The 23,132-nt window shown below is 34.2% G+C and overlaps 1 protein-coding gene and 1 pseudogene across 1 annotated transcript in view; one reads left to right on the top strand and one right to left on the bottom strand.

Annotated features, from left to right (window-relative positions):
- TMEM135 (transmembrane protein 135) overlaps window positions 1-20,373 on the top strand; it is a 243,351-nt gene extending 222,978 nt beyond the window's left edge. The window contains exons 8-15 of the mRNA XM_036860344.1: window positions 719-865; window positions 3,360-3,429; window positions 6,623-6,790; window positions 11,730-11,793; window positions 12,772-12,848; window positions 16,929-17,027; window positions 17,843-17,910; window positions 20,067-20,373. Coding sequence (XP_036716239.1) covers window positions 719-865; window positions 3,360-3,429; window positions 6,623-6,790; window positions 11,730-11,793; window positions 12,772-12,848; window positions 16,929-17,027; window positions 17,843-17,910; window positions 20,067-20,199 — 826 coding nt within the window. The 3' untranslated portion in view covers window positions 20,200-20,373. The remainder of the gene's footprint in view (window positions 1-718; window positions 866-3,359; window positions 3,430-6,622; window positions 6,791-11,729; window positions 11,794-12,771; window positions 12,849-16,928; window positions 17,028-17,842; window positions 17,911-20,066) is intronic.
- Window positions 9,894-11,495, bottom strand: LOC118899139 (annotated as a pseudogene).
- Window positions 20,374-23,132: the final 2,759 nt, after the last annotated feature.

Genomic DNA, 23,132 nt, shown 5'->3' with positions numbered 1-23,132 from the left:
GGTAATGTTTTCTTTGTATTGTCTTTGGAAAAATATAGTCCAGTTTTGATGATACAGGAACGGTGTCTTCTCCTGGATATTAGATTTTTCCAAAGAGAAGTAAGTAGATTAGAATAACATCAAAGTTAAGATTTTCTAATAATGTGGGGAAGACACACAGACTCTTAACCAACTTTCTGATTCTCATTCTTTAGTTCCCTCTATTTCTCATGTGCATATAGATGACCACCTACTGCATTGCAGCTGTTTTATGACTCAAAGTGACGTTAGATACAAATTTAGAGTAAAAAAATGAGAAATGCATTCAATTGTAACTGTTGGTACATTTTAGAGAAAAAAATAGAAATTTTGTCATTAACTAGTAGATCCAAGTTAATAGTTCATCTGCTTTTTTGTTTGAAAAAACTTTTAAGTTGTGTAATACCTTAAAAAAGCGGTGACTTAAGTTAAAAGGGTGTTTCATCAAAGAGCTATGCTGTATTTGATTTTAAGATGCCTGCACTGTTAAATAAACAGCTATTAACATTTTCTGAGTATTCAGATTTCAAAAGCCTATTTTTTAAAGGATGACTAGTTTTATATAAATTGTGGAAAATATTATTTCAAATGATAAGGTACTGTCCACAGTGTATTTGTATATAAACAAAATCAGTTTATTTTCTCACTGATTTTTTTTTTTTAAGGGGAAAAATGCCTCTCATTGTGCTCTTTTCTTTAGGTTCATTGTTGGGAAGGAAGAAATTCCCACACATTCTTATTCACCAGAGGCGGCATATGCAAAAGTGGAACAAAAGACTGAGAAACATGAGGAAAAACCAAGAGGAACGAATATAATTGCTCTAGTCAGGAAGCTTGTGGATTCAGTGTGAGTTCTTTATCTTGATATTTTAGCACATTTTGTCACCATTTTATATAACATTTGTACCATGCCAAGGTATTTTTGTTTTCTTTTCAGGTAATAATTTTTTTTTTTTTTTTTTTACCAGAAACTGTGCATAGAGTTTTATAAAAAGGCACACGATGGCAAGTGAATGTTGTTTATTATTTCTAGCAGGACTATAGACCATTATCTGCCTTTAAAATAGTTTTACATGAAATCGAAATACTTTTCTATTTCAAACTAAGCAGAGTTGCAGGAGGCTAGAATAGGGAACTTCAGGAAACAGATTAATATGTGCTAATCGAATGTTTCAAGTGTGGAAAGGAGAAAGAAAAATTCCAAGAGAGATTTAAGAAGATATAGATATAATAAGGAGCAAACTTTAAGTGAAGGATATTTTGCAAGAGTGGAAATTTTTAGGGCTTTGGAAATAAAATAAGAAATCTTTATTTGTATGTTATACAAAGAAGTCTATTTCATACAAATAAGTCTTCATTTGCATTTAAGATATTTAAGAAAATTAATTTAAAGGTTTAAAATTAGAATATCAGCCAATAAAAATGATCTTGTAGTGCTATTTTAGAGAGTATAGAATGAGGAGGCAGTATAGAAAGTTAGGGGATCAACTACAGGAAGCTGTTGCCCTTTAAGAAATCTGAAGACCTGTGTTTGACTCATTTTGCCCCTCCTGGCTTTGGGACTTTGAACAGTGATTTAACCACTCTGCATCCTAAAGTCCTCATCAGTTAACTTTATTAAGGAGTGTTGCGTGCATTAAATGAAATAACATAGGAGTTGCTTCACATACACGAGCACAGAGTAGGTACTCAAAACTTTTACTGAATTTAAAGACTTTGTCTCTTCTTCTGTACACCACAGAAGAAGGTAAAAGGAAAGAAAGGGGTGGTAGACGGCAGTAATAATTGTGGTAGGGGATCCTGTTAATGGGAATCATGTCAACAAGAATCATAGGGGAATGCAGAGAATGTGTGATGTAGGGGATCCTGTTAATGGGAATCATGTCAACAAGAATTATAGGGGAATGCAGAGAATGTGTGACGGAGGTGAATGAAGCCTTGGGTATCAGAGCTGATCGGGCCATGGCAGAACTTGTCAGAGTAGCCTCAGTGGGTCCATTGGTGTGAAAGCAGGTGCAGGATAATATAGAAGCAGAGCAGATGACATAGGAGACTGGCAATCCAGCACTTGGGAAGCCATTTTAATGAAAGACTAGGAAAGACTAAATGACAGTATAGTTGATAACAGAATTTAACTTCACTAGCAAAGAGAGTTTAACAATTTCTGTGTAGTTCTGGTAGCCATGGCTGAGAAATGTCTTTGAAGAGGACACTTAGAAGTATGAAGAGTGATGGTTTACATAAGGCAGTCCTTCTCTGATTCACCCCTTTTCAGGCCCCTAGCTTTAATCACTCAACAACTTCGCATGACCAGATATGTCATATCATTCTAACGACATAAGGAATGAACTATTGCTGTCACCCTTGACTAGGAAAGGTTGCCTGTATACTCCAGCTGCAGTGCAGCATTGAATTTCGGAGAAGGTCTTTATAATCAATTTGCAAATGGAATTAGAGAGCCAGGATATCACTCTGCAAGTTATTATCATAAACAAGAAAGAGTTAATGTGTTCCAACCATGAAGATAATTAATTAATTGTATTCTGAAAGCGTTATAAAGACTGCTTATTTTGGAACATGAACTCTTCAAAGAGAAAGGGGGAGAGTTAAACCCACATTAGATATTCTACTTACTTTTTTACGCCTGGAGTGAATAAATAAATAGTCCTGGAGTAGACATACCAAATAACTAAAATAAGTGTGTCTTGAATAGTAGTCCTCCCAGCAGAAATGTTTATTAAACCCTGGAAGACTAAGTTGTTTACAGTTAAATCACAACCTACTTTTGAATTCCTGCATGTTCTATTTCTATATTTATTTTAAAAACTGAATTTAAAATTCTAATACTATATCATGTTTCTTTCCCAGATGTTTTCTCTCAAATATAATTAACTATAAATTCCTGTAACCTGAGCACATTCTCATTATGATTTTTGCTCAAGTACTGACGTCATGGATGATTTATGACCATTATACGCTACAATAAACGATTTAAAGCTTCCAAAAGATTTGGCAGAGTATAGAGATAACATATACATATTTTTCATATTTAGTCACAAATATTTACCAATATGGCTTTTCTGTTCCACATTCAAGTATTTTGACTGCAGTCACATATCTTATACAGTGTGTCAAATGGTGAGCAGCAAAGGGAAAAAAAATCTGTTATCTTTGCTTCTGTATGTCCTAAGAAATCAAAAGATGCACACATTTAGAAACGAGTTGATAATGTTTTCTCCTTTTTTGGTTAGAGAGTTTTAAGCAGATCAACACACACACACACATGCACGCACGCACACACACACATTTTAATTATATTAGTTTTTTTGGTTTAATTTCAGATGTAAGCATGGACCAAGGCATAGATGTTGCAAACACTATGAGGATAATTGCATCTCTTATTGCATTAAAGTAAGTATATAAAATCTACTTTAATAACCACAGGGAATATGTATAGAAAAAACTTACTTATTAAAACATAATTTCAAAGTAAATGGAAAAGTTGACAATCATTGCTATCATTCTTTGCATTTGACTTGAAGAATAAGACACTTGTGAGAAATAGATAACAATTTAGCTTTTAGTATTCACTTACCAGATCCTTTGTTAAATAATTTTTACATTAGCTTACTTAATAAATGTAAAACTTACAAAGTAGAAGGTGAAGCAACAACAACAAAGAAGAGAAAAATAAAGTCAAATTAAAATTAAAATTTGTACTTTGCAATGTATCCTCATTAGAATACATCTTAGAACAAGGCCCCTGGACTGTGCTGTGTGCTAGGGGATCGGCAGTCACACACATAACACCGTACCATCTGGGACAGTGGCATTTGGTTTTGGACTTGTAAAGCTGTTACATTTTTTAAGGCATGAAGGTAACTGGAGCATGTCCACAGTTGTCCTACATTAAGAAAGTTAGTTATGCCCACTGACATAAATTCCCCACTCCCTAATATATTAGTGTACCAGGGCCGTGCTCCCTCCCCATCCCCCATCCCATGCCTGCCACCGCCGCCCATCCCCCCATCCCACCAACTCTGAGAAGGAAGTTAATTTTCATTGCAGTTAGTCTGTCACAGGTGGCACCATCTGCTACAAGTTCTTTAGTTTTGGATGGTGCTCTAACAATCCTGATGCTTTAGAAAATTTATGTTCTTCCTTACATCTGATCCCCACTTTATTGATGATGAGAAGAGCAGAGTTGTACAGCACCCCAAAAGACAGCCTCCTGACCGTCCCTCTAGAAAGGGAGGGACTGTATCACATTAGTGCCTACGAATGTGAATGCCTGTGGCCGAGTGTTGATGGTGGCACGCACCCAAGCCAACACTTACCTTTAAAGTACTCAAAGACAGAACCAGGGGTAAAAGCAGTAGAGTATTTTTTTGAGTTGTGAAGTAGTTTCTGACACACTCTTTCCAAATCTGATTTCCTGCCCCATTTTTAAAGTGGCAAAACAAAAAAAAAGAATGTTGCCGGCTGCCTCAAAGTCTACCAGCTCCCAGAGAGGGTTATTATTCCCTCCAACTGGACATAATTCTAGTTCAAGGGGAAACTTCAGGAGGGGAACTAAGAAAAGCATTTTGACTAAATTAGAGGTATTTGAGAAATTTGGGGGAGAGGAGAGGTGATATATTTTAAAAAGTATACGAGAAAGTTAGTGAGAATTACTGAGCTATGAAAAAAATGTAGTCATTCTTTCAAGCGTGTACCAGTACTATAAACTTACTAATTTATGTATACATTGTAATATTATGTCCATGAATGTAGAATTATTTGGAGATTTGTGGATGAGGAATTTATATCACAAGTATAGTAAAATATTTTGACAGTGCACCTCATTATTCCATGGACTCAGTTACACCTCATGTTAAATCATACCCCTGAGTGAATATTCAGATGAATTACATTCCCCCCAACTCACTATACTCCATTCACACGAACTTTTTGTTGATACCTGCCAGTCTCTTTTTTGGCTTTGTGCTTTTTGTCCAAGCTACCCGAAATGTTTTTCTCATGCCAGCTCCTTCTCTTTTGTGTCTATTTAAACGTCACATCCTCAGTAGCCTTCCCTTACCACTCAGTCTAATATAGGGTGCCCTGTTAATTTCTTTCCCAGTGCCCTGATTACTTCCTTCTCAACACTTACTGTAATCTGTAATTACTTTATGTTTATTTGTTTACTGATTTTCTCTTCCTCTAATGAGCATGGAAGCTCCATGAAGGCAGGGGCTTTGTGTCCTCTTTACTACTCTATCCCCAGCATCTAGTGTGATGTTCGGCACATGAGAGGCATTCACTGAATCTTTCCTGAATACGTGAAAGGGTGAATGGATGGAAGGATGAATAGATCTCTTGAAAATAGTGTGAAATGATTGAACATGAGTGTGATCTTTGAACCCTTAGGTTAATATTATGATATTATCAGTGACAAGATACAGGTGTGACCACTTCATGCATTAAACAAACACTAGGCAGTTTCAGTTAAGCAAATGCATGATAATTCATGCTAATTGTTTGGACAATTTAATTTTCATGTTTTAACCAGGTATTAGGTAGTTTCAGGTAAATTAATGAATGTTTCTTCATAGTAACTCAATTTTTTTTTAAAAAAAAAAGAAGGCTGCTATCCAGAAGGTACAAACCTGACGTTTGAAACTTAGCAGCAAACGCTGCTAAGAATATAGACGTTTTTCCATTCCAGTTGGGGTGAAAGAGGAGGAGGATGGGAGATCAGTATTACAGTGTATTGGTTGAATCATGTATAAAATACTATTCTTTTTGATAACATTTTGTTTCGAGATGACTGGAATTGTTCAGTCTGTTACCCTTAAGTGACATCAAACTTCATTTTCCTAAAGAGTGAAATGAAATTGACCAACGTTAGTCATCCTTCCTGCCTTTTACACTGTGGATAGTTGCAGGTAATATGGAGAAATGTTGACAGCAAATGTGGATTTGTAGCAAATTTGCTTTCTCAGGTTTTGTTTAGTTTACCTTAAAGCTGCCATTCCCTAGAGATGTTTCAGCTTGACACATTGAGCACAGAAGTAAAAACCTAGATAGAATTATTTCTTTTCCTGGAAAATTCTTTAAACTTGATCGTTTAAATAGTTGACACCAAAGGTCTAAACAGATAATACAATTATTTTCTGTCAAAAGAATCTCTGCTCAAACTAATGATTAAGAGGCATTTTCTGTTAAAATTTCCAAAAGCATTTGGTTTTGTTAACTATTTTTTTTGGAGTTGCAGTGCTTTTGTTTCTAAAACTGTTTGTGGTTTAGGGATTATAAATCCCAGTTATGTCAACAAAATGTCAAGAAGTAGAAGTCTGGTGCATAGGTAGACTTGGCCAGTGCTTGGGAGACTTTTTAAGCCTTTGTAAATCATAGAAAGTATGTTTGCTGCAAGATTTCACGCTTATTTTTAAGGCAATTGTTTTAAAATTGTTTGAGGTTTAGGACTTAATTTTGAAAATGGCTGTGATATAAACTTGTCTTAATATTTTTAGTTCCGTTTTGATTCTGCAACAATAAAATTTATATCTATTGTTCTTCAAAATTTGGTTGTAAATCAGAATTTCCTCCCAATTTTCTCTAGGGTTTTATCAGAATGTTTAGCGTGGGATACTTGATCCAGTGCTGCCTCCGGATTCCCTCTGCATTTAGGCATCTGTTTACACAGCCATCCCGGCTACTTTCTCTCTTCTACAATAAAGAAAACTTCCAGCTCGGAGCTTTTCTGGGCTCTTTTGTTAGTATATACAAGGTAAGGCTTTCAGAAGAGGAAAGAAAAGTGGGAAATAAATAACATGGCTATTGTTAAAATGAGATACGGCCTTAACTCATCTGTCATTTTTTTTTTTAATGCTTCTTTCTATAGTATTTGTAAATATCTCATCACCAAATATGCACATTATGTTGGGAATAGAGGCTGGAGATACTTCTTCTCTTAAAGCTTGAAAGTGTAGATGTATTTGCATTTATACATAATATTAAAGATTTTCAAAAACTCATTTTCTTTTTTTCAACAATGTAGTCACTGAGAAAATATGAACTTCCTGATATTTCTGACATCAAAAGTGATGTATCTATTTGTTTTTTCTGAATAACTTTACTACCTGATTATTAATTTAAACATTTTCAGACCCTCCTAGCTGATATCAACCTTTGATAGAAACAGTAAGGATTTTCTGTTGTAACTGATATAAGCAATGACTTATTTTCCATCTCCCACTCACTCACTCTTTCTACTATACTCTCTCAAATAAACAAAGTTAACATTCTTCCACCTCTTTCTGCATGTTCCTATAAATGTACCCACACATATATAATAAGCACCCACCTAAACACATATATAGGGATCATCTGTGACACAGCACTCTGCAGTTTGAAGTAAAGGCCTTTTGTTTAATGGGAATCACTAATATGTAAATCATATTACTGACATATTTTATTAAACATCTAAAATTTATATTCAAAATTTAAAGGTTAAAATGTGTTAACTAAGGTTGACCTGTATGCATGTGCATGCGTGTGTGCGTGTGCACACACACAGTTGTTAAAAGGAAATACTGGGAAAAACTGAATTCTGGAATTATTTAGGATAAGGTGGTTGTGTTTCATTTTATGATAAAGTTTACCTATAAAAGGTAGATGTGGAGAAAGTATTTTGAAATGGAAAGGAAAAAGTGGCAAACTATAAACTATAGTTAATTAATCACTTGTTATGAAATATTACTAACATTGAAAACATTTTCAATATGGTTTGACTAGGAAGCATTACTTATATCTTTGAATATATACAAGAGTTAATAGCACAGAATATTGGTGATAATATGTTTATATTCACATTCTTTTTCATTTCTTGTGTCATAGAGTTTGTATTTACTCTTAAGATAAACTCTTAAATATTTATATGTGGATTATCTCCAACATTTTTAGCCCAGGTTGGTTATTCTCCACCATCCAGCATATCTGAGAGCATAGGCTTTTTTGTTTGTTTACATTTTTGCTACTTATTTGCTTAGGTAATATAAACTAATGGTAATTAAACTAAGGAAAATGCAACTGGGTCAGAAAATCTATTATAAAAAATATTCATACAGCATGTTCCAAAGCCATATGTGATTTCTGAAAAATTTATCAATTTTTTGCATCTTCCTAAGAATGTAATTAAGAGAAGGTCAGGCAAACAAACCTTATTTCTTCTGTGTCTTCTTGGTGAACTGACCCTTTTTCCATTTTGTAATGTTCCTCTTTATCCTGGTAATATTCCTTGCTCTGAAGTCTACTATGTCTACTATTAATATAGCTACTCCAGTTTTCTTTTGATTATATTTGATGGTATATTTTCCTTCTTTAATCTTTCCGTGACCTCAGTTTAAAGGCTGGTTTCTTTTAGACCACATATAGTTGGTTCTTACTTTTGTATCCAGTTTGGTAATCACTGTCTTTTAATTGGTATATTTAGACTCTTTACATTTAATATAGTTGAGTTTATATCTGTTTGTATCTACTTTCTTATTAGTTGTTTTATATTTGTTCCATTTTTTTCTTTGTTCCTCTTTTTTTTTGTCTCCTGGATTCTGGGGGTACTTTTTTTGTATTTTAAATTTATATTAATTTTTTTGTATTTTTTATATTCTATCATCACTATTGACTTATTATTTATATGTCTTTTTAAAATTTAGTGATTGTCTTAACATTTATAATAAACATTTTTAATTTATTGGTCAATATTTTCAAATAATATTATACCACTTCAGTATAGTGTAAGAATCTTACCACATCATACTTGTAATTCCTCCTTCCCATCCTTTGTGCAATTCATTTATCTTTTCATATGTTATAAACCCCACAATATGCTGTTGCTATTTTTGTTTTGGACCAGGAGTCAGAAAACTTTTTCTGTAAAGGGCCAAAGAGTAGATATTTTAAGCTTCGTGGAACATATGGTCTCACTCATAACTATTCAGCTCTGATATTATAGTGTGAAAGCAGCCATAGACAATATATAAATGAATGAGCATGGCTGTATTCCAATAAAAATTTAGCACACTGTATTAGAATTTCATATGATTTTCACATGTCACAAAATATTATTATTTTTTATTTTTATCCATTGAGAGGTGTAAAAATATTCTAGCTTATGAGCCGTGTAAAAACAGGTGGCAGGCTAGATTTGCCTAGTGGGCCATAGTTTTCTGACCACTGCTTTAGACAGTTGATTCATTTTTATAACAATTAAAGATAAGAAAAACATGTCTTCTAAATTTACCTTCATTTTACCATTTCCAGAGCTCTTCATCTCTTTTTTTATACCTAAATTTTTAGCTGGTGTCTTGTTCCTTCTGCCTGCAGAACGACCTTTAACATTTCTGGTAATGCAGGTCTGCAGGTGGTGCATTTTCTCAGCTTCTATCTGTCTGAGAGAATCTTTTTTTTTTTTTTTCCCCCACACATTAACATTTATTAAACATTTTGAGTATTATACACAATTTGCTTCTTTTGCTTAGCAGTTTTTGGTGTTTTTCTGTCAGTACTTTGTCCTTTTTAACTGCTGCAGATGTTACATTTTATAGACATATTGGTTAGTTCTTATTTATCAACATTTGGGCTCTTTCCAAGTTTGAAAAAAAATGTTGCAACAAATACTCTTGGGTCCATTTCTTTGTTCAGGATTAATTTCTGGAAGTGGAAGTTCTGGGTCCAAACCCAGAATATTTTGAATATTAATTGATATTGCTAACTTACACTCTAAAAAGGTTGTCCCAATTTATAAGGCAGAAAATGCTCTTTTTTTTTTTTTGGATACTTAATCTAAATCTTTGCTAACATGATGGGTAAAACATGTTTTAATTTTCATTTTTTAATTCTGTGAAGTTTAGTTTCTAACTTAGTAATTTTGGTTTCTAGCAATATTCATTCTGAATTTATTACCTCCTTGAATTTTTAATTTTAGCCATTATGCTTGATATTAGATTATTCTTTTTTGTAAAGAGCAGCCAGTTCTTGTTTTATCATTGTAACATCCCATGGAATCTCATTGAAGATCAGAAACAAAGTCTTTTAAGGTCTCAGACCTTCTCCTTTAACCACCGAAAAGGTAGTGTCATACCTGCCTCTTTACTATCCGTGTGGAATATCCTGGAGTTCTCAACTTATTGACTCCCGGTCTGAGTGAACAGAATATTTTTCACAAGTGTGATATAGAGTAATTCACAGTCCCTCTTTTGATCTAATTTTAATAACTGAGTGCTAGCTCTTCTATTTATAATCCATTTCTGACCTTTGGACCCATCTGCCTATCTCCTAGCTCTATAGGCTCTGGTTTCAACTTATGCTATCAGGGGACTCTCCCACTTTGGGCTGTCTTGGTAGATATTCTACCCTAGGCAGGTGCTGGTAACCTATTCTTGACCCTTGATGGGCATTCAGGCAGTTACAGCAAGAAATGTTTCACAAATGGTATCTGATACAGTCTAGTTAAGATTAATGGGGAATAAAGGTACTTTGCTTAGGAATAATTATCCATAGATCTAAAGTCAACAAAAGTCTTTACAACAAAAAATACATAATTTTTTTTTTGGGGGGGAGGAGGAGGCTTGAAATAGATCAGAAAACACTTTCATATTAACTGTTCTTTTCATATTCTTCAAATCTGTACTTAATGCCTTTCTCCTCCTAGACATCAGAAGGAACACCTGGATATTCTGGGAGAAGTTTATATTTTTCCAAATCAGTTTCTGGAAAAAATGCGTCACTTTCAAATTCCTGCATGATCCTTGTCACAAATAGTCGAAGATGGCCTGGCCTGTTCATGGCTTCCTTGTAAACGGAACTGTGTCCCACTATCCAAACCATGTCCACTTTATATGTTAATTCTGGTTGCTCAATAAGTTTTAAGGCATCATCCAGACTTTTGGCAAGAAAATGAGCTCCCTGTGGAGGTTCCTTGAGTTCTCTACTGAGAACTATATTAATTCTGTCCTTTAAAGATCGATTCTTCTCTGGAATGGAGAACCAGGTCTTCCTACCCATAATCACCAAATTCTGTTTACCTTCTGCTGAAGAAGTTGTGGTCATTCTTTGGAAATACCTGTATTCATTCCTGAGCGGGGGCCAGGGCAGGTCCCCGTTCTTGACAATGGTTCGTCCCCGATCTGATCGTGCCAATGTTCTGTGTTCTGGGACACAGCAACGATGCAGTTTAGCGGAGGAACCATGACAGCAGCAGAAAACACTTCCGAGCTAGCACGTCACACCGACATGGGGATTACCCGCCAGCTTGGTGCGAAATTTCTGAGAGAGTCTTTATTTCACCTTGATATTGAAAAATGTTTTCTCTAAGTATAGGATTCTGACTTGACAGAGTTGTAGCTTATCCAGCTTTTTCTCCTTGTTAGAATGGGAGTGATACTTTTCCCAGCATTCCACATCTAAACAAAAGTAGAATTTTTGAATTCATTTTGAAAAATCATTACAATGAAAATTTTATGTATAATTTCTTAATAGGGTCTATCCAAACAGTAACGTTATAACAGGTTACTGTTCATAATTTTACCAATCATACATTCAGTTTGATTTAAATAAGATCACCAATTTGCCTCCAAGGTCAGCTAATGACTCACCCATTACAGATGTTACATGCATTTTTTTCCTAGAACTGAAACAACTGAAGTCATTGTATTTTCTTCTTGATACAGGGTACTAGTTGCTTCCTGCGCTGGGTCAGAAATCTGGATGATGAACTGCATGCCATTATAGCTGGTAAAGCAATGATAAAATACATATATTACTATTGCATCAATCAGTAGTAGGAATGAAGCAGACATGGTTTTCAAATTCATCTGATTTCTTTGTATCTTCGTTTCTCTGTAATAGAATCCCCATTAAGGCACTAGTACAAACATTTTATATTTGTGAAGTTTAACGTATCAAGGCTCTCTTGCCATCTGATGTTTTGGGTTGGCAATATAATGACTTGGGTGTCTGTCCTGCTACGGGCCAGAAATTCTAGGGAATGTGTCACAAAAGAACATAAAGACTTAAAATATTATATAAGTGACTAATGGAAGTGCAATTAGATTTCTTAAAATATTCTGATTTTACCACTGGCAAGTGATGTATTTTTTAATAATAATTTTTTTAGGAACTCAAGTAATTTTATAAAAATAAAAACTAAACATTTTCTGTGAGTTCAGTATATGTATTAAGTTAAATAGACAACTTTTCAGATATTTATTAGTAATATCCCTACTATTAGTATTCCAGGCCTCCTACCACCTTGGTTTTCCATTTATAGAATGAAAGCAATGGAGGGAAGTGTGATGACAGCACTAAACATAATTTGAGCTGTTAGGAGAATAGATGAATGACTATTTCCACTTAAAATCAGAAATGATACCAGTAACCTTTAAAAAATTATTTTAAAAAATCGTTGTATTTGGCAAGACCACTGCTGTTTTTAAAAGTTAAATTTAGAATGTAGTTTCTTGTGATATGTGTATCAGAACTGTGGTTCCTAACTCTAAAGGTCAATTTTTAAGTTTAAAAATATGTGATAATAAATAAGAATTCACCCCATTTTAATGTCATCACTTATATTACTGTCCTTGATTTTGTTGTAACAAAAGGCAGTGCTACAAATAAGTTCTTTCCTATTTAAGTGAATCAACATTTCTGAGTGACTTAATAACAAAGAAATACTTTGAGTTCTGATCAGTTTTGCCTTATTTATTGTTTCAGGATTTTTGGCGGGAGTATCAATGATGTTTTATAAAAGCACAACAATTTCCATGTATTTAGCTTCCAAATTGGTAGAGGTAAGCAAACATTTTTAAGCACATACAACCAAAGGATACAGAGCTTTTTAGCTGCTTTAGTAGTAAATATATATCTCAGTTTCAAAAGCAAATTCTAATCCTATAAAAGTACTTACAAAGTCAGTTCTCCTATTTCTTCTTTTTTCTTTGTGTTATTTTCAAATATACACAAGCATAGAAGGAATAATGTGATAACCCTCATGTACCCATCATACAGCTTCAACAGTTAACAGCATTTGGCCAATCTCCTTTCACCAATACTGCTCCAAACCCCCAAGTACCAAATTATTTTAAAACAAATCCCAGAGATCAAATCACTTCATCCATAAACAACTGAGGAGAAAGAGTCCTTAAAAAATAAAACTAAAGAATAAGGACTTCTTAAAGACAAACAAATCACCAATGCCATCAGGGTATAATCAAAATACATGTCATAAATTTTAAAAACCTGGTAATTCTTTAATATTATCGTTATCCAATTAGAGCTTACATTTTCAGTATTACCTCACAAATGTCTTTTGCAATCCCTTTGTTTCAGTTGAGATCCAAAGTCTCTTTTTAGTTTATAATAGTTATCCCTCACCCTTTCTTCTTTTCTTCCCCCTTTCTTTTTTTCCTTGCCATTTATTTGTTGACGTTCTAGGTTATTAGTTCTTTGGAATTTCCCACATTGTGGATTTTGCTGATTGCATCCTCACTGGTGGTGTTATAACATGTTGCTTTAACTCATGTATTGTCTGTAAACTGTAAATTAGATCCAGAGCCTTAAGCAAGTTCAGGTTCAGTTTCTTTTAGGGGGATGGTAGTGGCAGAAAAACTTCACATTTACTGTGTGTGTGAATTCCCATTACATCACATTAGGAAACACAAAAATGTCGGGTTGTCTCTCTTTTTGTGACGCTAAGATGGATCGGTGGGCTCCGTGTTGATAGAGCCAACATAAGGTTCCCCATCTTTTCCCCTATTGTTTTAGCAGCCATTAATGACCAGGGTTTATTATTTCACTGAGGGTTGCAAAATCATCATAATCTAATATTATTGTTTCTTCTGCATTTATTAGCGGGAATTCTTCAAAAAGAACTTTCCCTTTCAGCTGTTTGGTTACTGTGAGATCGTCTGTTCACAAAGTCATAATAAAGTGCTTGATTACTTCCCTTTATTTGCTAATGTTTGGCATGAGTTAGTCCCTAGCATCCTGCAAAGTTGACCTGTAAGTCTTTGTCGTCAGGTGTCTTTATGAAGACATGGAGTTTAACGTATTTGATTTGTTTCAGCCTATGGCAGTCATTATGCTCAAATTGCCCCATCTTTGGCCATGAGAGCCTCTTCAAGTTGACTCCTGTTTCTTTTTTGACATAATGCCCGTATCTTTGATAGTTTTCTTGCTTTGTGATAAAACGAGATATTCCAGGCTCACCTGGGTGGTTCCCTGCTCCAGACATAGAATCAGCCTTCTCCAGTGGCACCTAGTTTCTTTTGGTGAGAAATGGCATTTGGAAAACTTTAGTTTGGGTGCTAAAGGTTTTTTGCTCCTAGGCTAGTCGTTTCTTGGCCTTTCCAGTGAACAGAGTTAGAGCATCCTATTTTTTTTCCCTTTCTTTTCAGAGAAAGAGAAAATAATTAGGAGCACATTGATGTTTTCAATTCAAAGTTCAGGTTATAGATTTTATTTAACTTGTTTGATTTTTAAAAAGTTTTATCTCACTGAAAAATCTGTGTCCCTAATGACATTAAGAAAATTATACAAATTTGTTTTATCCAAATGAGAGAGAAAAAGAGAGAGGAGAAAGAGGCAGGGGAGGAGGCATTTATTTTTTCTCAGTGCCTTTGGAAGCCATTGGAGAGCTTTAAGCATGGAAATGGCGTGATTTAATTCACATTTTAAGAAGAATATTCTGGCTATTATATAGAGAATGGATTAGAGGCAAGACTGGAATCTGGGAGAGAACCGTTCGTCTCAGGCAGGAAATGGTGGCTTGTGTCAGGATGGTAGCAGTAGAGATGGAGAAAAGCACACAGATTTGGTGTATGTTTAGGAGATAGAGTTGGCAGGACTTGCTAACAGAGAGGAAAAGGGGAGTGAGAGAATATATTTTTTTGCCCTAGCTGGCAAAAATATATTCTTTGACATAGGGGCCATCCAACATTGAGATCTAGTTTGTAAAATGTTTCTCTAAATGGCTAGAGGTTTTAAAGCCAAGCAGCGGTTTCTTGTATCAACAGATCGTATCTGATAAGTGTGCTGATGAGAACTTTTTTTTAAATGCAGGAAATTAGAAGTGTAAGCTTACTATGTCCTTTGTGGAATTAACGACTATGGTATAATAGGCAATCATTTTCCTATGATTGAAGTTAATTTTATATTAAAATGCTGTATTACTATATAATGCATATTAAGTAAACATCACCTGTATAGGCAACTTTTTTCTTGGAAAAAATTATTTCCAAGACATATTTATGGAGTATCGATTATGTTCCCATTACTGTGGTGGTGCTGGTAAGCATATAGAAGTATAGGATACAGTCCCAACTCTTCATTAACTTAGACTCTAGGTCAACAGATAAGTTTTATTGTAGGAAATAATTAGGAACACAATGATCCCATATATCAAGAGATACCTGTTTCACATAACATTTCTATGATGCCATTCTACCACATCTGAATTTCATTTTTGTTAACAGGAATACACTACAGTATATCTGTACCTTGTAATATATTATCATATTACTTTCAAAATAATGGCCCGTGTTTATCTTGTTACTGAAGTAGATTATAAATCTCTTTGTACATATCTTACAGATTGAAGTTAATTTTAGATTAAAATGCTATATTAATACATAATATTAATTAAAAATCAGCTGTATAAACAACTTTTTTCTTGGAAAAAATTATTTTATGTTCTTTATTTCATGGTCCACTCATGTCTTCTTAAAGCTCCCTCCAACCTATTGAAACACCATTCTGTCTTGGTCATTTTTCCACTTTTCTTACTTGTTTCACTTTAGCATTCCTATGTTCCAGAAAACCCATTTCCATGAATTATCCTTTGTTCCATCCATATAAATTTGCTGGAAATTCCCCATACATGTCATGTATTTTCACCCTGTTTGTTACCCCTGCTTTTCCTCTCTTATCTAGTTGTTGATGTTAGGCCTCTTAGAAAGCAGCAGTATTAAAAGTGGGGTCAGCAGACTAGTGCTGGTCTATGAACTGTTCATGACCATACCAGTTCATGACAAGGAAAGGATAGAAATTGAGAGGAAGCATTTGGAAACCTTATAGCAACTCGATGGAGTAATTTGTTTTTTGAATGTAATAGTGAAAATTTGGTTCAATTCTAGTAATTCATTTTTATTGTATTATAAAAGCATCAGGCCATGATAGTTGGAAATTTTTTTTTTAAAAAGTGGTTCTTCACTGCAGATGGTTTGAGATGCCCACTACTCAATGTAGTCATTTCTGAAATTCGCCTTGGTCCTTTGTCCTAGACAGAATAGTTGCTCCCTCCTCTGGGGAGCCTATATATATATATATATATATATATATATATATATACACACATATATCTATTTATGTGTATATATATATATATATTTTTTGAGATAAACATAGGTACACATACATACACATGTGATGATCTACACATCTAATCAATATAGATCTCTTGTAGCCTTATTAAAGTGTGTTGGTTATTTCTTATGCACTAATCGGGTTTACACCAGTACATGTTTAATGAATGAATGAATAGATCTAACAGAGAAGGGAGGACTTGGGCATTGTACAAATAGCAGTGAAGAATAAATAGCATGAAAGAGGTAGAAATAAAGTGCTGTTGAATTTCACAGAAAAGTATTATTACTGGCATCTGGGGTTTGGGGTGAGTGAATGAGGGAAAGGGAAGGGCTGACACTTAACATGTCAGGGAAGATGTACCTATGATTTGAGCTCTGAAAGGATTGTTAGGATTTTGAAAGGTAGAAAAAATAGTTGTAGATAGGGAACGTATCACTCCACTTTATTGGTAATGCTATTTAAAGTTGTGTTCTTTATAAATCTTGCACTATGTGCTTGTTTTGCAGACAATGTATTTCAAAGGCATTGAAGCAGGAAAGGTTCCCTATTTTCCCCATGCAGACACTATCATCTATTCCATCTCTACGGCAATTTGCTTCCAGGCAGTAAGTATAACTTTTTGAAATGAGAAGTAGAATTATTTCTGTTTCTAGTGTATATTAAACAAATGGGGGAAAAATAAAGGCCTGGGAACATTTCCAGTTTTTACATTTTATGCTTTTTTTGTTTTATTAGCAAGATAGGTTGTAAGTTTCAAATCATTAAACATGTTAACTTAGTGGGCTAGGTCATGTTTTATGAACACAACAATTTTTAGGTTTAAATAGAGTGCAATTTTTGTAGGAGAATTATCACTCTAGTACCTTGGCTAGAATGCCCTAACTTAATTTTACTTCAAAAAAAGATACCATGGGCATAAATATGAATAATTGCTTTTCCCCAGTATTACTCAGGCAGTGAGGATAGGGGTAGAATCTAGTTTAATAGAAGCATCGTTCAATCTCTTTAAGTTCTGCAATCACCGTTATTGATGTTAATGGTCTTAGGGCTTTTGCAAAGTTTTGGGGACAGCTTTTATTTGCAGTTTCTCACAGTAATGCTGCCAAGTTGGTAAACTTACTATAACTAGCGAAGTGCCAGCTATCTAATGGGTATCTAGTAAATGCTTCCCAATAATAATGACTATTAACTCAATTATTATTCCATGAGCAGTATTCCTATTTGAAGGCATATTTACAAAGATTCTTGAGAGTTATCAACTTAAACATTAATAACATGTTTTTGTTACTACTGTCATCACTGTGGTTTTTTAAATACAGTGAGCGATAAAAATAGAGATAAATATGTTCTGTTGCCTAAGACTGCTGATGATATTTGCTGTTTACTAAAAGAAGTCTCAAATTGAATATTCTAATCTTAGGCTGTCATGGAGGTTCAGACCTTGCGACCATCTTACTGGAAGTTCCTTTTAAGGCTCACCAAGGGCAGGTAAGTGACTGAGATGTTTTAACTGGTCATAGAAAAAAAGCAATTTCCATAAAAAAGATTTTGAATCTTTTCGTTTACTTGAGGGAATATTCTTTCAGTGGTAAAGTAGGTATCTAGCTATAAATCAAATATGACCTAAAATTTAATAAGAATAACATGGGGCATTCTTTTAGTGAACATTATTTTGACTATTTTTTTCCCTATATTATTTTAGATTTTTTTTTTAATAGTTTCTTCCTTCTTTATTTATTTATTTATTTTTGGCTGTGTTGAGTCTTCGTTTCTGTGCTAGGGCTTTCTCTAGTTGCGGCGAGCGGGGTCCACTCTTCATCGTGGTGCGCCGGCCTCTCACTATCGTGGCCTCTCTTGTTGCGGAGCACAGGCTCCAGACGCACAGGCTCAGTAATTGTGGCTCACGGGCCCAGTTGCTCCTTGGCATGTGGGATCTTCCCAGACCAGGGCTCGAACCCGTGTCCCCTGCATTGGCAGGCAGATTCTCAACCACTGCGCCACCAGGGAAGCCCTATTTTAGATGTTTTAAGTGTTCTAGATTAATATGTTGACTTGCAAACTGCTGATAAGTTACTATATAATATTCTTAAGTCTCACTTTTAAAATCTTTGATCTCTTCTTTTTGATTAAAAACATTAAACAGATTCATTAGAAATCATGCCTGAACAATCGACTGATTTCCACTTTGGAAAAATAATCATATTCTTTTGCCTGATTTTGTAAGCACATTTTTCTTTGCCTTTACTGTCATATTCTTTATTATTGTTGTTGTCGTTAGCATTTCCTGATTATAATCTAATTCTTTGGGAGGCAGGTTGACCTGATAGAAAGACCATGAGCTTGGGAATTGAACAGACCTAGGTTTGACTGCAGTTCTGATACCCTTAGCTGTGTCACCGGTTGGGAAAATTCTTTACCATCATGAGCCTCAAGTTTCTTTCTCTCTTCAGTGAAACAATAATACATACTTTGTGGGAAAATCGAGGTGTTTGTGGCAGCCTTTAGCACCTAGTAGGCATTCAGTAAATAGTAGCTGCCATTAATATTAGTAATAGCGAACAGCTGTATAGTGCTTACTATGTCCCAGAAATGGTTTTAAGATACACACGTACACACATACAACATACATATACATACATGTTTAATCCTTAAAGTAGCTGTGTGAGATAGGTACTGTTAATATCTTGCTTTTACAATGTGAGGAAACTGAGATGCACACAGAGGTTAAACACCTGCCAGAATCACAGAGCTAGGAAAGAATGGAGCTAGGATATGAGCCAGGCAGTCTGACTGCAGAATTCTTCCTCTTAGCCATGACACTGTGTATCCTCTATATTATTATTATTTAATCATTTATTTCTTTGTCATTTAGGTTTTTTTGCACATCAATGAATTTAACCAGTTGATTATTTCGGAAGGGAACATACTTTGGGAAGGATCTAAAAATCACATTTATTGGCTCTTGGAATAATGATACTGGCCAATGACTCAAAACTAATTTCACCTTGGTATCTTCCCCAGAAAAGAAATGCTTATGATCAGGCACAGAGACACAGAAGGTCCATCCTGCACATTAGCTAAAATACATGTCTTTTAAAATTTTTATATCTCTTAGGTTAGGTGATGGATAAAATGAGGGTGTGTTTTTACTATGTTGTGTCTGTTAGAAATTTGAAACCCTATATGCTGTTTGCCCTTCAGTCACATTTGGATGTATTTTCTGTTGACTGTGAGACATTAAAATTTCAATTATGAGAGGAATTACGTTTAATACCTTCGCTTGTCAGTAAATGTTAGCGCATTCATTTTACATTTAGCTTCTTGTGATTTTATTCATCAGAAAAATCACAATGAACCTATTTTTCTATTTGACACAATCTAGTGGAAAGGATTCTAGAAGGGTTTGAAATAATGATGGTAATCTCTGGGGTTTCAGTTTTGGGGATTATCATCTTTTTAAAGAAGATATGAGACAGTGAATCTTGAGGAAGAGTATCAAAGTGACTTTTGAATCCGCCATTGAGTCTTTTGCCATGTCAGCCTTTTCTGTCTTCCCATCCCATGTAAGATAAGTCAAATGGAGTGAATCATCTTCTTTTATAAACTTCATTAAGTACTTGTTCCCTGTGTCCTCTGTTATACAGATTTGCCGTCATGAACCGAAAAGTCCTTGACGTTTTTGGTACTGGTGCATCTAAACACTTTCAGGACTTCATCCCTAAGTTGGATCCAAGATACACAATTGTAACACCAGAGTTGCCCATCGAGTTTTCTTGAAGATGACTGTAACTTATTAATGTGACTTACTTAATGTTTCATTATTTTGTCCTAGAGAGTTAATTATGTTGAACACAAAGAAGGGGGCCCGAGCTTGAACGTCAGTGTTATTTCAATAAGAGACGCTCTTTTTTTTGTTTTTCTTACCAATCAGAAATACAGAAGCTTTTTAGGAAAGTGTTGCTTAATAATTAAGCTCCCTCTATAGCCAGAATCTCATTCTGGATCACTGTAATGGTTGACATTATGATATATTATTATCAATTAAATTATGTCCACAGCAATATTAAATAATCTATGTAGAAATATAGTAACAAATAAGAGTATACTTAAAATTACTTTAAAAGATGTTTTACTTCATTCCAATATAATTCTTGGTTAAAACTAAGAATATTTCTACATTTTAGGATACAAAGGATCACGGGTACATGGATTTGGTCTGTATTTTTTTTTTTTTTTTTAACTTCTGAATTGGTAACTATAGTAGTGAAATGTTATGGGTATGGAGTAACTCTTCACAGACAATGCTGCTTTATTTAGTATAGAGCAAATTAATTGGAGAAAGTGGCCATTCTTACTTCAGGGATGCAAAGACGGGTCTCATACTGCTTGGATAAATGCCGTGGTATCCGTGCTCTTTTTCCACTGATACCTTCATCTCTCTCCATGATCAGATGGGTTCTTTGGCAGCCCAGTGAACCTATGTATTAGTGGCAGGTTAGGAGCAAATGGAAATTGACATATCTGATAAAGTTGAAACGTATGTTTTAATCTTTTACAGAATCATTACACTTGAATATTCAAAAACAAATGAAGTTACATTTAAACCTCCTGTAGGTTTATTATGTTTGTTTTCATTTATAAGGGCTGAATTCTTCATAGCTAAGTTTGTATGCTGTTGTCGATTTAGAAGGGATCAAATTCTATGGAACAAAAGTAGTTTGGGCAAGTTTGGCAGTTTGTTCCCTCAGCTGTTTCACCTATACGGATGTTTGACAACTAAAAACATTCTAAAAATCCGGTGGCGGTTTAAAAGTCCACTTCATAATTGGATGCAGGTTCTCTAGCCTCTTTTCAAAAAATCATTATCGTCACTTTTACTCATGTTAGAGCAAAGAAGTGACAAATGTAGTCACTGCTGATTATGAGTTAGTTCAGGACAGCTTTGATTGAAATATGATCACTCTTTAGAGTTTTTCAGGGACAAGTTATTCTTTTCTAAGTTAATGCAAGGCTTAAGTGGTTGTGATATGTTACATTACAATTAATGTAACATATAGGGATAATGGTATATTTTTTTAATATAATTTTGTTGCTGAAAAGTTTTAGGCTGCTGTAAATTAATTATGCAGTAGAACTTGTGTAGCAATAAGAATTATAACCCAGACTTTTTAAATGCTTAATCCTCCATATTCAATTTCATCAAGCCTTGTATACTTCTGTTTACAGGTAATTCTAACCTTGGTTGTTATGGCAGATTGAAACCAAACAGAAAAAAAGAGTATCAGCGAGAGCCAGTTTAATTAGGCCAAAATTTTGCAGTGTGATTAGCTTTTTAGGATTGACTTGTCTGTTAGGCAATACTGTTAAAGGATCCTTTTGGCTTCAGACTTCCAAATTGATTAATAAATTCAGTTTTAAGTTTTTATTCACTGGAATCAAAATGGTGATTAGTACTTTGTTTACTTTTAAAAATGAAGTATTATAGCAGTGAAGACAGCATTGCTACTTGCATCTCATTTTCTCTATTCAGAAATTATGTTTATAATATTTTTCCTGTCAGTTAAACAGAAAACTTTTTAATCCATAAGTTATTATTTTCATTCATTCAGATTAAAAGACTATGAAATTGAAAGACAAATTCTACTGAGTTATGATGAGATTGTTCAGTGAAATTTTACTGGTCAAAAGGTGCATTCCTATGATTTATTTTTTTTAACACAAGCTATAGTCATCTTTTATTTTATAGAAAGTATGAAATGAAATAACCATCATGAAGCAGAGTCATACAATGAATGTATAGCTGGAATGAACAGTTAACTAGTTTGCAGTGGTGAATAGAAAAGGACAATTTGATTTCATCGGGACAGACTGCAAAGTATCGAGCAAACACAAAGAAACTGTGTGTGTATTCCTGAATTCAATCAAAATGAATGTGTTTCTACCTCTAACTAACCAGGTATGGATTGGCAACTTGGCATCATAAATAAAGTCAAATAGATGTGTCCATTCCAAAACATGTTGTTTAGTCCGTTTATACTCCGAAGAAATCCTGTCTATGGTAAGTTTCCTTCCACTAGACCTGATTATATTAAACACTTATTATGCCCTCTTAATATTTCCTACATCTTTATATAGACTGAAAAACAGTGCATTGAGGTGCTTAATAGGATTATGGTTGTTTCCTGTATTAATTAACTATTTCCTGTATTAGTAAAATCCTACAGTTAGTACCAACCAAGTGAAGAAACAAGTTGCATGATAACAAATTGTCTCAATTCTGTTAGATTCTTACCCATTTTTCATCAGATAGTTTAGTCCATTTTATTACCCGTTTCTGAAATAAAACCTTTGATTCGGTTGTCTTTTTTTTTTTTTAATAAATTCTATGATTTCTTCTGTAATTTTTCTTGATCTGTAAACATTGTCATCTCTCAGTTGATGTCTAGTATATTTTTTGCTTTCATTTCTTCTTTAGTCAGTGGTTATTTAATTTAGAATTTTATCTTTTTACTCGTTGCTCTTAGAATTTACTTTCTTCTCGAACAAACATGTCTTTCATGACGAAACCCACATCGGTCATTTGTCACACAGTGTGTTCTTGTTGAGCTTGCGTATTCATCTTCTTGTAGATTTTGTCTAGGCTAACAATTGATTTAGTTGTTTGTTAGTGCTGACAAAATTGTTTCTGCTTATATGTTATCACATTCCTG

The sequence above is a fragment of the Balaenoptera musculus genome, chromosome 8, assembly GCF_009873245.2.
Source record: "Balaenoptera musculus isolate JJ_BM4_2016_0621 chromosome 8, mBalMus1.pri.v3, whole genome shotgun sequence".
NCBI classification, from domain to species: domain Eukaryota; kingdom Metazoa; phylum Chordata; class Mammalia; order Artiodactyla; family Balaenopteridae; genus Balaenoptera; species Balaenoptera musculus.
Note: the sequence above shows the minus strand (reverse complement) of the source record. Positions and strands in the feature narration are given on the sequence as shown.